At 28.7% G+C, this 15,692-nt stretch overlaps 1 protein-coding gene across 1 annotated transcript; it reads right to left on the reverse strand.

The window, feature by feature from the left end:
- Positions 1 to 306: 306 nt before the first annotated feature.
- Positions 307 to 15,467, reverse strand: LOC113511640 (luciferin 4-monooxygenase). The gene is made up of 11 exons (XM_026895315.3): positions 15,229 to 15,467; positions 12,726 to 12,933; positions 8,888 to 9,074; positions 6,213 to 6,335; positions 5,549 to 5,714; positions 5,104 to 5,241; positions 4,889 to 5,014; positions 4,677 to 4,757; positions 4,140 to 4,286; positions 1,782 to 1,947; positions 307 to 1,189 (listed from the first exon to the last, which is right to left on the reverse strand). The coding sequence occupies exons 1-11, from the start codon at positions 15,373 to 15,375 to the stop codon at positions 1,053 to 1,055; spliced, it is 1,626 nt and encodes a 541-aa protein (XP_026751116.1). The 5' UTR covers positions 15,376 to 15,467; the 3' UTR covers positions 307 to 1,052.
- Between the last annotated feature and the right edge of the window lie 225 nt (positions 15,468 to 15,692).

Raw genomic sequence — 15,692 nt, forward strand, 5'->3', positions numbered from 1 at the left:
TTCCACAGTTTTATAATAATTTTATAATTCATTACTACGAAAGGAGATTAGTTTTTAATATTTAAAATATATTCGCTTGAATGAAAATCAATGTTTAATTATATCTCTAACATACGCTTATCTAATTTGCGTTTTAAAAATCAGAGTCGACAAGTTATTCACATAATTATTCGTGTAGGTAGGTGATGCATAATTAAAAGAAATTACATTTGTTTCTTATTTTATTCGTTTAATTCCAATTTTAGATGCTTTTACTTAAATAACTTATATCTAACAGATGTTTACTTAAATTTTATTTAATCGTTCATTATCTATTACTGAATATGGATAAATTATATTAATAATAAATATTATGTACTTACGCAAATATTTTACATTCGACAAAATTAGTGATTTATTTTTACAATAAATACATGTTGATACATGTCAGAAAAGTAAGTAATACTATTTTTATTCCACTATATATAATAAAAATAAGTAAATATATATACTTATATTTTTTTTCTATCACAGAATATTCAACGCATGTTACCATCACCAATAACCATTTTTTATTTAAGTTTAAATTTTAAATGGTTCAGATTTGAAGAATTGAAATGCATATAATCCTGTATATCTGTATTTATTAAAATAAATGCAGATATTGATCAGACACTATCGTTTACACATAAAAACAACTTCAATTTTAACCAAGTTAGTTTAAATGTTCAATTAAAAAAATCATCAACATCGGTTCAAAATTGGCGAAGATATCGCGTAACGTGCACACAAATATATACCAGTCGAATTGAGAACATTTTCCTTTTTGAAGTCGGTTGATAATTAGGCATCTAAAATATAATACGACTAGTTTTTGAAAACAGATGATACATGTAACAAATAAAATATCTAAGTACATCAAATAAGTACCTACTCACATAGTAAAGGTATTAGTATAATATGATGTTTATTAATTATGTCAAATGTATTTGAGTTATCAAAAATGGCATTTTATGCTTTAATGCTGATTTAAAATTAATCGTAAACCTAATATATTTAGAGTTTCATTCAAATCATTTATTCAAAATCCTTTGAGCAGCAAGAGCCATTTCCTTTACTTTGACTCTGTGCATTTTTCCGGAAGCTGTTATTGGTATCCCAGGCGCGTAGAAGAAACCACCGTGTAGTTGGCGGTTATCCGGTAATTCTTCTAAAATGTACAACAAGGAGTTATTAGTATTAATATTAGATACAATTTAAAGTTTTGTTCTATAGAAAAAAAAACTTGTGTCATAAGATTTATATGAAATTTAAACAACTTGGGTGCAAATTTTTTTAACGAAAAATTAATTACCATATTTGGTACAGATTTGGTAAAAACGGGGGACATACCAAATGCACATACGGCAGAATAAACATGTGCCTCCTTTCAAAAACACTATAAAATAATATAGCCTCTTAATGTATAAAGACATAAGTATAAATAGGTCCTATAATCTAGTTGTATTACTATTCAAACCGAAGAAAAGTGGAAGATAGCTAATTAACGACGAATCTTAGAAAATAGCAATATGTTACTTTCTAGATTCACTTTATGTCGTATCGTTATTTTTCATCAGGTGTTCTAAAATCAGGCTCAAACTAAATATGTACCTAATAAGAAATATCAATTCTAGATTTTCATTAAAAATAACAAACAAATGATAAGCGATTGAATATTTGTTGGGTGAATGGTCATATTATCAATGAAGTATGATAAAAATATTTGTCACAGCTGACGTGTTATGTAGTATTGTTATTACCTTTTATTAAATTAAAGATCTCTGATGGCTCAAATTGCTGACCATTTTTCTTTACAATAGCAGCTACTGGTACCTCCGTCAACAGATCATCAGGTATACCAACTACGCATACATCAGCGACAGCAGGATGTTTTTTGATGATACCCTCTAGTTGCAACGGAGATATCTAAGAAAATAAAAGAAATAATAATAATTTATTTGTATACATATGGTTGAAATAATTCTTAGCTAGTTTTATAGAGTCATAGTTTTAATGGCGTGCAAAATGTAAAGTCATTATTTAGGTAGATACATTTTAGATAATATCATATTTTTATTTTAAAATTTTACAATAACTGTATTTATCCTAATTACAATAAAATTATTCTTATTTTCAGATACAAAGATAATTTTTGTTGTATGCGTGATGATAATATTCTTGAATGATGTAATTAGTAGGTAAGCAAAACAGCTAAAAAAGGAAAGCCATAGAACATAGGCATTGCACCATAAATATGGATAATATTAATAGTCAGTGCAATATAAATATAAATATTATAATATGATCGAAGTATAAACATGATTGACATGTGAATACGAAAATCTGCAGCTTCACATGTTCCATGAATGAATGGGTTATTTTAGGATATCACCAATCACGTGGTTTTCCATAGAAGAAAATGTAATTATAGAGTGACTATCAGATATAGTGCATAGAATGTTTAAAAAGTATTTCTTAAAAAAAAAAAAACTACTATTACGAGCATTAAGTATTAAGTCCGCCTTTTGTACCAGACATTTTTTTGTAATGTGGTCAATAAAGAATAAATAAATAAATAAATAAACATTTTAAATCGGTCCAACCAAAGAGATGCTCTTACCATTGAATAGTATGTCAATTTTGTTTATACTGATCTTTAGAATAATGACTTAACTGAGCTATCGAATTAAAATTTACATTGACAAAATAACGCTCCAAAATCAATCCCGGTAAGTCTAAATTCTCTAATTAGTGTCTGTGTAGCTTTCAATCAATAGCGAGCGTGTCTCGCCTGCTAGCCTCTATTTTACTGCTGGTTTAATTAAAACTGTTGCGAGCAAAGAATGTTCAGCTCTTCATTTTAGCTTTTGTCATCAAATAAATTCTTGTGTTTTTCTTTCTGTTACATTGTACCTAACACAATATATGACACAGTTCAGAACTTCAAATGCATTTTTTTTTATACTATACAATATATCTAATAAATTACATGACTTAGGTACACACAAATGTTTAATTGACTCATATTATCAGGGTATGAAGTGAGTCTCAGGAATTAGAATCAATAATACTTTGTACAAAGGGATGCGATGTTGAACTTTACAGAGATTTAATGTCACTATGAAATAAATTCAATATGAAATTGTACACAACATCAATAGTAGTACAATTATGAATATTTAAAAAAGAAAGTGCACTAAGAATCTAACAATTGCAGTTTTTTTGTGTGCATCAATTCAAAAGCGGAATGTTTTCTGAAAACTGGCTAGATGAAAATTTGAATATAACAGCTTGATGTTTTTTGAAATTCGGCTATCGTGAGCGACAGCTGTTTGAATATAAACGGGTTTTTAGGCTGTTAGTTGAATATTGGTTGAATTTAGCTCTGTGATCAATCTAAATAGTAAAGCACGATATGACGTATCAGTTTAGTGCTTCACACTTGTTTTCTAATATTTTTGCTAGTTTATCAAATAATGAATGGTAAATTTATTATATACCTGCTTCTATCCTCGACTTCTTTATTTGGCCAGGATATGTATTTAGGATAAAAAGTAGCATATATCTGTTTTCATTCCATATAGTACGTGTATACAAATATAATATTGATTAGTAAAGCTGTTAAGACATCAAAAGGAAATAAACAAACAAACTCTCCTTTATGGTTATATACATATACGTTGATTAAGAATATTTACGTCTTTTAAGGTAAAGATCCGATTGCCATAGGTCGTATCTAAATTTCATAACTCATTCAATGTTCTCGTGTTTATTGTCATTATTTAAATATTATCGGACAACGGACAATATAGATTGATCTAAATAGATTGATTATTATATAAAGATATACCTGATATAGATAATTATATCAGTTGCCTATAAAATAATATACCCTGTATTACTTTATCGAATCTCAGACTGTCAATATCAATTTATAATACTATTGACGCACTTCTCATATCAATAAATTTCTTTTAATAACGTATAGCTTAGAATTAATCTAGTGAGATTGCATTGAACGTTTATTATGTATTTATATCTATAAATAATACATATAACCCTTTAAATTATATTTGGTTGTGTAATGTGACCCTAAAGTTTTAATAATGAATACTTACAAAATGACCAGCGCTCTTAATTAATAGTCGCTTCCTTTCAACAAAGTAGTAATTATTATCATTGTCTTTGTAGAATATGTCACCAGTTTTCAACCAGCCATCGTCTGTCAACATTTTTCTAGTTTCTGTAACGTTGTTCAAATATCCCTGCAAAGAAATTGTAGGTTAAAAAAGTACTTAATAATAAATAGTACGTAATTTTTAATTGACATTAATTAAATAAAAATAACAAACTCACGTCCCATTTGATGGAAAGTGCTAACTGTAACCTATAGATATGAATAAAGCCACGAACACCACAGAATATATTGTGATGCTTATGATGGGCAATATATGTATATAATAATATTAATCGTTATAACTAAGTACAGTATATATTATAATGTTCAAACTATTAACTTATGTCGTTTCACATATACTACTCGTATTAAGAATCATCATCATCGTATCAGCCTCGTATCTGTCATCATAAAAGTTTCGTAAGTATACATTATATTTTATTACAATAAAGAACAACTTAGGTATATTCAATTTTACCTTAAAGAAAGTATCGCCTTTTATCCAGAGTTCACCACTTTTGAATGGTTTTTCTATATCAAAACCGTCATCGTCAATAAGCTGAAAAAAAAATATACATTCAACAAAAGAAATAATCTTAAATTCATAATAATAAGTCAGTTTAAAAAACTTAATTAATAATTAAGAGTTGCTTGTTTTAGGATTGACTTGGTTTAAATATTTTGACTTACCCTGTACTGATTGTATTCGTAAGGTTTTCCAACGGAGCCAAATGGGGTACTATCTGTGTAATCAAAACCTGGTACAAGAAGTTCTGTCATTCCGTAAACCAAATAGAGGAACGCATTAGTTCTCGTCTAAAAAACAGAGAATAAAATATGAAATATATAATATTATACTTTCGTTATAACTTAGTAATAAGTGCAAATATAAAATGTTTACTAACTTTCATTAAATCCAGCAAAGGCTTTTCAACAGCACTGCCCGATATAAGAATGTATTTGAAGCATGTTAAGTCACAAATTTTCTCGGTGGCATGTAAAAATTGGCCCAATAAATATGGTGTCCAAGCAGTCACATGTGGCTGTAAACAATATATAGTTATAGGATTAGACATATAATAAGATGCAAATTGCTGTAAGAAGTAAATTTTAAATGGAAAATAATGTAAATGGCTAATATTATATTCCCTAACAGTCTAATTAAATATATACTATACAAATACTAGTTTAAATTGGAAAGTGAATTAAATATAATTGTCAACTTTTAATAACATCGGCATTTGATAAGTATTATATATTAAATTAATGTATATTAAATTTTGTGATAAGATTATTGCATGTTATTTATACTTGTTGCGCCTACAGTTAACAAATAAGATAATATTTTACCTTGTATTTATTTATAGTGACGATGAGAAGTTGTGGTGTCAATGGAAGAGACATTTGTAGTCTCGTATACATCCTTAAAGGTCCAGAGATAAATATTAACAGAGATGACAACCATTGGAATGTAGACATTGTCATTGTTAGTCCTAAAGGTTCGGTAAAAGGTGTCCTGGAATTAGAAAATAATAATTATTACTTTATTACTGTATTCCTAAAAGTTACCGTAAAAGTAATAAAATTTTATATGCTTATTAAGGTTATAAGGATAACTAACGTCAAACAATGAAAACTTTACTTAATCAACTATATAATTGCTTCTATATCGACTATTAATTCTGCCACCAAAAACTATTATTACCAGGAGGTAGAATTAGTATATAAATACTTACAATATTGAGAATTTTTATTAAACTAGAATTTTGAGTATCCAGTTTTTACTTATAATACACTTCAAAGCAGAAGACAGCATGCAAGCAACTAGGCGGACTAGGCAAATTTAATAGGTCAAGGAGAAGTATCTTTATTGTCGACTTTACATAATGAAATTCCCTCTAGACCAATCATTGAGCGATCAGACCTCGGACATTCTTTTCTTGCTAGGATAACGTTGTTTAAGGAAATTCTAATATATTGCAGAATTGAATAAAAATTGTAAGATAATACTCACCACCAGCGACATATTCCATTTAGGAGAGTATCGAAAGGTATGACTGCTACTTTAGGAAGACCCGTAGTCCCACTTGTCAGCATCAACCACGCAGCTATTTTGGAGTGATTGAATTCGTTAGGCCTAGAAATATAAAGTAATTAATTAAATATACATTTATTACATTATACTGAAATGCTACAATGATAAAAGATTAGAGTGCTACTAATTATTCGGACAATATCGATTTTAAGCGTAAAAATCCTTAGTCGATCTTCACCGCACGCGACAAGGGTTTTGACATTTTTGACTAAATTTCAAAGTAATAATCATTTAAACATGACTTGGAAAGTTATAAAGGTTTGGTGCAGGCGAAGACAGAACCGCAGTTAAGCATTTGCGAGTTGAATTACTCAAATTTTCCATGAAATATTTTGATCACATTGCCGCCTCTAAATTGTGGATAAGAAACAAACGGCTCGGAACAAAAGACGTAATTTCCTACAAAAAAAAAAAAAAAAAACAGGATAAACGAGATGCCGCTTTATCGCATAAACTAATTATAAATGAAAATTGTGTACCCATTAATATATAAAAGAATTAAAATAGGCAAATATATTACAAATAATTATTAAATCTTCTATGTATGCCATTTTTTTTCGATTAGTAAGTGTAACTTTATTTTTAGACTATTAAATCAATTAATTGTCATGATTTTTTACGTTTATTAATGTCATTTGTAATTAATACACAGAATTCTGTATTTCTCAAATAATTTGTATCCTTTTATTTTATTATCTTTTTTATGCAACTTAAGCAAATAAGCTGACGGCTCACCAAATGGAAAGTGGCAATCATCACCTATAGACATGAGCAGTACTATGGACATAATAGAGTTTATTATTTCGTCCATGATATCCCTCCCCCTACGTTGTCATTCCTGAGGACTCAGGTATTATTCCTCTATATCCTGTACCTATATGTATCCTTTGTTGAATTAGTTCACATTGAAACAATAAAATATATTCATTTAACTATTGTAATTAATACGTACGAGTAGATAGACCTATTCTGTCTAACACACCCCGGAGCAAAGCAAGCATTAGAATTATTATGAACATTATTATAGTATAAAATGTTGTATATAATAACGTTACCGAACACCACTTTTGTTGGTTTAATTCTCAATGAAATTATTTTTTAACTTATGGATATAATATTTAATATACATATATATATATATATATATATATATATATATATATATATATATACGAGGTTTGTCCGGAAAGTACGTATAAAAGTTTTTTAAAAATTTTATTTTACAATTATTCAGGTAAATCAATTTTATCCCCTTCAAAGTACTCCCCCTGTGACATAATGCACTTGTGCCAACGCCGTTTCCACTGTGAGAAGGCTCCTTGAAAGTCCTCTGGTTGTAGGTTTCTCAGCTGCCCCGTCGTAGCTTTTTTTATCTCATTTATGTCCCCCAAATGCCGCCCCCGAAGTACCAATTTGGTTTTTGGGAACAAGAAGAAGTCACACGGGGCCAAATCCGGCGAATAGGGGGGTGTTCGGTCACCGTAATGGAATTTTTACTCAAAAACTCACGGACAACAAGAGAGGTGTGGGCAGGGGCATTGTCGTGGTGAAGAATCCAACGCCCCTCTCGCGCCAATTCTGGACGAACTCGTGCCACACGAGCTTTGAGGCGTCTGAGCACATCGACGTAGAATTTTCCATCAACTGTCTGGCCTGGAGGGACGAATTCTTGATGGACAATCCCCCGAACATCGAACTCTTTCTCGGCCCTCTCTGAATCTTTTTAGCCACTTGTGGACGGTTGGTTCCTTCACAGCATCATCCCCATAAACTGTTCTGAGATCGGCAAAAATTTCACGGCCATTCTTGCCGAGTTTCGAGAGAAACTTGATTACGACGCGCTGCTCTTCAACGGAAGCGGGCTCCATGCCGACGGGGTTTCGTTAAGAGGTAACTTCACAGATGGCGTGACAAGCCAGTTCGCACCGCACGGCGGTCAGACCAGAACTGAAGCATTGTTAGGGACATAAGGAAGGGGTCCTGCGCTTACCTGGCCTCCCCACTCCTCTTTCTCGCATTCCAGAACACTTTTATACGAACTTTCCGGACAGACCTCGTATATATATATATGTATATATATATATATATATATATATATATATATACATAATTTTATTCATTCATGGTTTTTTATAAACTTAATTTTATTTGAAAAAGTAACAGCTAAGTGGTTTGACCGTTCTTTTTAGCTGAAATCGTTTTAAAATACATTGTAAGCCTATGTTATTAAGAAACAAGTACAACGAATGAGTACATTTTTATCTTGACTTATATTTAATCGATTTCAAAGATATTGTGATCTATTCTCTGCCGTTCTCTATTTTCATACCGAAAACATAACGTCACTTTGAGATTGCAGCAGAATTAATTATTATTTTAAATATTAACATACACCAAATTTATATTAGAATTGAATCATACTTCTAAGTATATATTTATTTCTCGGTGGTTTGTATCATTAGAGTTTAGCTAAATTAATAATATGATGAAACTTTAATTTTAGAAATAAGTTTAGGAAAGTATCTTAAAATAAAAAAATATTCTAAGTAAAAGACAAACCATATAACTATTTTAAGTTATGTCAACATTCTCACCGGAAGCCAATTTCAGTGCCGTTGTACGTCTTTATGAAATTTTCCAAGTTATTGTCCTCGTCGTCGAAAATTACAATTTTCCCTTCCTGATTACTTATCGAGAACGCTTCTTTAACATTATTCACGTTACTAGACTGGCAGAACACCATTTTTGGATGAATGTACGGGAAAAGCGCCTTGAGATCGACTGAAATTTAGAAAGAGCAATTAATTGAAAGGACCATCATTAGACGATAGAGGACTTGCACCCTCCATTGGGATTTTAAAACAAACTTTTGGGTCACTAGAGCTGAAAAAATAAAACTTTTGGCCCTTTCTTGCCAATAAAAGCGCATTGAGCTTAGAATTAGAACAAAGCTCCTGAAAATTACTGATGTAGACAGATTGAGCTTATAATAAATGTTATCTTTTTATTCTTAACTATTTTCAGTCAATTAAGACTTCATCAGTATGAGGTAAGTTATAAATTTAATGATAATATTTAATTTCCTTGTTATTTATGGCTATATTTGCGATTTATAAAATTTTTAACCAGAATGATTTATTTCTGTATATTTTTTAATTTAAATATTTTGATGGATTGTTTCGTATCGTTCGTTAATTATTTGTTTCGTTCGTTTTGGGTATGTTAAGATTGCTTATAAAATTAACATAAATATAAATATGTTATGAATTGTTTATAATATATATATACACACACACATATATATAGGTCGTTGTATAGTTATACATTATCATTTACATGTACATTATCACTCTTTTACACTACTTTCTATGTCACTGTGTTAGGATAACCAAAAAAGATCTTTTACCTTTACTTACATTATCTCTAATTATAATTATAAATTTTGAAATGCTATAAACAGTATAATATAAATTATAAACACAATATAGTTGGGTAAAAATACTCTCTATAGTCCTATTCCCCCATACCTATAAGTAATTACAAAGCTTAATTTTTAATGGAGACATTCACAACTATCATAGTTCATAGGTCAAAGTGGGTGGGTAGTTGAATAGTTACAATTATATGGGTATAATTTTTTGTGGCTATACAAAATGGATTTGATAGTTTTTTTTAATTATCTACTCTTATAAAAGTATTATTATAAAAGTGAAATGTTATTTGTTACTTCTTGATGCCTAAGTGTAAGTCGCTAAATTTCCAAGAAATATTAATAAATCGTTAGACAGTTTATTATATATCATAAGCGACTTTTTTAATACAATAAACATGTCTCAAACGAAGTTGCAAATACGGACAGCATACGAGTTTTTAAAAAAATTGTAGTCAATATTAATGAGTTGAGACTGCGGAATAGATTTTTTCGAAGGCATAGAATTATCCAAATCATTTATTTACTGGTAATATTTTCACAAAGAACAAATCTAATTCTTATCGTTATTATAAATTGCTGATGTAATTAGTTTATATCATTTATTTATTAGTCCAAACTTCAATCTTTCATGGTAGATATAGTATCAAATTAATAAGATATTCTAAATAAAGCACAACAACATAGCAAGGTAGTTAATAAAGAACTCATTTTTACGGGCGACTTTGACTGTATGCGTGACCGGAATATACTCATATTAACTGATCAGGATAAAAGTCAAACAAACACATTTTCACTTTTATAATATTAGTAAGGATTTGTGATGTTATATACTATAATCTTATTTCTGGAGACAAAGAAAAAATGTTTATGTCTACCTACATGCGAACTGTCATGAAATCCTTAATTGCCAATTAGACTTACGAGGCATTCAATTATGAAAGTATGAATTTCTCTCATATATTAAAATAAGTTATTTGCGAAATATGAGGGAGGCTTACGTTCATCTGTGGATGATGATTAGGTGAAAATGGGGAAATTTACATATAATAAAACTATGATCATATTTTGTTAAAAAGTAGTAATATAATAAATGGTTTAAACATAAAATAATACCAGTTTAAAAGATTTTTGTCTGTCTGTATATGTATATATATATATATATATATATATATATATATATATATATATTATGCAAAATCTACCACTGAGTGAATAGTATTTTTAGTAGTTGGATATTTAAACTCGTAAAGGAGTTCTCGTAGTAAATTGTACAAATGAAAGTTAGGGGAACTAGCTGCAAACGGTTCTAAACTATATATTATTTTGATCATTGTTTTAAACTACATTACTTCTGTTAAAAGGTAGGCCTGTAGTAGTTAATCGTAATTAGTGTCGGTGAGTAATAAAATGGAATTGAATGGGCCTAAGCTTAGTATAATCGTGATCTAATAGAGAAGCCTAATGTGGAATGTGCTCTCTATATCCTATATGGCCCGTATATAGCGAGAATTCTGTTTAGACGTTAATGTTCAAACTAAATTAGGTTAGAAAATAATACATTTCTGCAGGGTAGAAATAGTAAGCATCGGTATAATAAGATAAACATATTAAATATCCTTCTAATATTATAAATGTGAAAATGGGTTTGTTTGTTAACTCTTGATGTCATTACGGCTCAACCAATCACTATGGAATTTGGTATACACCTATTATATGGGATGGAGAAAGATATAGGCTACTTTTTATGTCGGTCCCGGTTGCATTGACGTACTTGTGGATAAAAGTTAGTAGTATAATATAAAGAAAAATGTTTTGGTTATATTGTTAAGCTTGTGATTTTATTTTATAAACTACATAATTTTCAAACAACGAATTAAGAGATGTAATTTATAGGCAAAAATCTTTGCCACTGGTAGGTCACTAACCTATAAGAAATCTGGCAATCCAAATTGTAATATTTAATATTTCAATTAAGTAATTTATAGAAACATTGATAACGTACTGATATTAAGCGCGTCATTAGATTAAAATTAATAAACAGCAATGAAAACAAGATTACACAAATCAATCATAACTATCAAAATTGTAATAGGTTTATATATAATCTTTCCGGTGAGTTCGATTACCTGTGAAAGGTGTCTTTGTTATGTCTTAACATGTAAGTTTAATACAAGTAGTATTAAACTTACATGTAGTTATAACATATATAATATAAAACTTTAATCACAAATTCTACTAATAGTATAAATGTGAAAGTTAATGGATATTTAGAAAGTTATTCGATCACAATGAAACGGTTGAACATATTTAAATGAAATACAATACTTTTCCTACTCGTATTTTCTACAAGCAAAGATGGAATGCAGTTAGTTTAATATAAAAATTTTAATTTTCATAAAAATAAAAACTAAAAAAGTATTTTACAAATATTTCATTGATTTTATATATACTATGCGAAAACGGTGCCCATCTTTGATGGGTAGGGTCAAGGTCAGCTCTAACACTATCCTAAGGGTATTTGCGGACCGTCCAAACCGCCAGTATTTCAATTCGTTGTAGTTTGATTCACATGCTGGCTAATATACAAAAAAGTAGGTTAGGTTGTTATTGTTGTCTGTATTGTTTTTCTTTATTTAATGTTGTAATAATTAATATTGTGTAATTGTAATAATTTAATATAAATTTATATTGTATAAAAATTGTGTGGGTCCTGATTCTAACCCCATTGAAGAATTTATTTATTTATTATTAATATTTGTTGGTATTCTTTTTAACTTTATAGTTATCCCGTCTTATTTCTTAATAATATTAAAAAAAGTTAAAGTTTGTACAGATGTTTGAATGTTCATTACTCGTAAACGCTTTAAACGACTAAGTGAAATTATGTTTAGAGATTGCCTATATAAATATATATTTTTCTGGAATATATAATTTTTATCTTAGTCAAGATTACAGCTAGTTACACATATACACATGTATAATATAACAAGTAATCTTACTTAATGCGGTGTTTGGATCCATTCCGCACATTGAGAATCCATTAAAGTGACAAGCGTAGTAAGGAATCGCTATGTCCAGGTGGTTAGGGCCCATTACGACTACCGCGTCACCAGGTTTTAGCCCATAATTATTCATTGCACTAGCTAATCGCATGCTTCGAGTTGCCACAGATAGATTCCTTTCACTTGTTCCCGTTGCTGCATCGATCTGTAACATAGAAAATAATTATTATTATTGTCTGTATGTAGTACTTAATAGACAGTGGGGTAGGTATAACTAAATTTATCACTGTTATAATGATATAATGTGTCCCCAGAGTAACATCAAGTTATGCTTGTGAACTTTCAAAGAACTATATAGGCTACGTTGGCGGTTAAGAAAATAAATTCGTACGGCACGGCAAAAGTAGCTTTCAAAGAAGCTTTTTTTATTAATCATAAATAAAATTAATATTGATCAATAATGTCACTATTCTTATTTAACGAATAAAACGTATCTGTGCACGTTTTATTCTTTTTAAAGTAAAAATAACTGATGTTTATAGACACATTGAACGAATACATCGCGTTATAATAATCAAAGATACTCGAAATTTGATAATATCTCTTGCAACGCATTTAAAAATAGATTTTTCAAAATATGTTTATTATTTTTATAAGATATATTTTTTTTATTAAAATTATTTTTTAAAGTTAAGGACCTGCAATTGTCGAAACGTTTAGATATATAAATAATAATTATACATATATATGTATAAATATATATAATATTATATTCGATTATAGAAACAATTTGACTATTAGTAATATTGATATAGTTTACGAATTTGTGTAAATTTAATAACTAATGAGACATTTCTGCTTCCGAAGTTAAGGCTTAAGGGAATTATTATCCGGCGATACAGGAAATCTTGGAATCTAGTTTATATATTTATCATAACGGAATAAAATAATATTAGGTTACTCATATCAATTGTAGTCGGTTTATGAACCATGTTTTATCTATTAATATTAAAATTGCTGATTTTTAAAGAACATTTGATTCTCTTTTTCATTTAGAACTAATCTGGCAAATAAAATCGAGAAAGTATACATAAGTCATTTAATAATTTGTTTGTATTATAGATATATTTATAAAGTTTGCATGCATAATTAGATATATAAGTATCATTAATTTACTGTTTTTTTTTTTTTTATTTTCACAATATTTGATTTGTTACGTGTGTTATTACAATAGAAAATAAAATAAATATCACTTTTTTCTAATGCACATTTTTATTCTTATCTAGCTTATATAGCATTCCTTGTAATGATAAGCAAATAACTAACTAACTAGTGACAAAGGAGAGAAATATATATTCTATGATTCAATGGAAAATATTTAATTAAGCAATTAATATGATTATGAATTATACAAGCTAATTAATCATCTGTTAATAGAAGATAAATATGTAATATGAGAAATTCACATAACATAATTCTCCTATTTTCTTTGAAATAAATGAACACTTAATTGTACATAATTTAGTTAACAAAAGTTGTGTATTAAATAGTATAAAACAAATATAATATCTAAGTTTTTTTTTAATATACCAATCCAAAGAATTCTTTATTTATTTATCAGAAACAAGTGATTATTGCATCATATAACAAAGTAATCGATATACGTTCATCCACAGAATAATCCATTAAACTGGGTCAGATAAGTATTAAGAATTTCCTAATATAAGTACATTATTTGTCTGTTTTGTAACAACGACCTTGTGTATTCATTATAATTATATTTCTGTATATTAATTTGAAAAAAATATCTGAAACTATTTGAAAAAGTTAAGATTCGTCTATTTTCTATATATACTTTTAGGTTAGTATTGAGTAATGAAAATTTAAACAAATTCTTATGTAATAACTTACAGGTCGTATTATAAACAATTGAATAGTATGATTAGGTATTTAAATGCAAGTCCAGTAATATTTTTAATATCATGATAATTGAAATAAGTGTAAGTAAGTAAAATAAGTAACAGCGGCGCATATTCATCGTCATTATGTCAGCCGTAAATCGTCCACTACTGAACAGAGACCTCTCCCTTGCCAATACGATCTATTTAAAACTCTGAGACAGACATATACATAGGGTGCAAATACCTAAAAAAATATAATACTCCTTATTTGAAATTAATCACACAAACAATATTTGGAATATCACTATACCAAATTTTAAAATTTATTATCTATATTAAAACCTACAAATGTAAACATCTTGATAATAGACATAAAAAGGTAATAAAAAGAATCGTGTTCATTTAAACATAGTTTGTATTTTATATTTTTGTAAAAATTTAATTGCAGAGACATCTGAGCGACAGTGGTCTATGTCGAAATGTTGGATATGCTATTATCTTCACAAAGTGCATAATAAAAAAGGTCATATATCGGTTTTAATATAAATAAGTTTCAAGTACGGAATTTTACGAAATAAATATATTTTTTTAGTACAAACCTGATTCAACATGTCAGGTTGTTCCAACATGCCTTGTAACACAAGATGTCCAATGTGGCACTTTTCCGGAGCAATATTGTATTTTGCCGCAGATTTTAACTTTAACGCATTAACACGTTTATTGATGTTTACTTCTCCGATACCCATTTTAGTGAGTCAAATTTATTTGAAATTTAAAGAAAAATATAATTTGAGTTTGACTCCTGATGTTTCCAACGAAACACGTACAAGTAATCAAACTTTTAATGTGAGCAAATATATAAAGCTGGCTCGATTGTTATCTATAAAATCAGTGTCCGTAATAATTTTTAAATTTTCCCTGCTTAATAGATAATACTCACATATCATTAATATCAACATACGCTTTGATATTAGACGTTGCATAGATATATGTGTTCTTGTGTTCACCTGTCGTTTGCTGTATATATCGTAAATAATATACTTACATTGTTGCTGTATGAACA

The sequence above is a fragment of the Galleria mellonella genome, unplaced genomic scaffold (genome assembly GCF_026898425.1).
Source record: "Galleria mellonella isolate WM207_F2 unplaced genomic scaffold, CSIRO_AGI_GalMel_v1 utg117, whole genome shotgun sequence".
NCBI classification, from domain to species: Eukaryota; Metazoa; Arthropoda; class Insecta; order Lepidoptera; family Pyralidae; genus Galleria; species Galleria mellonella.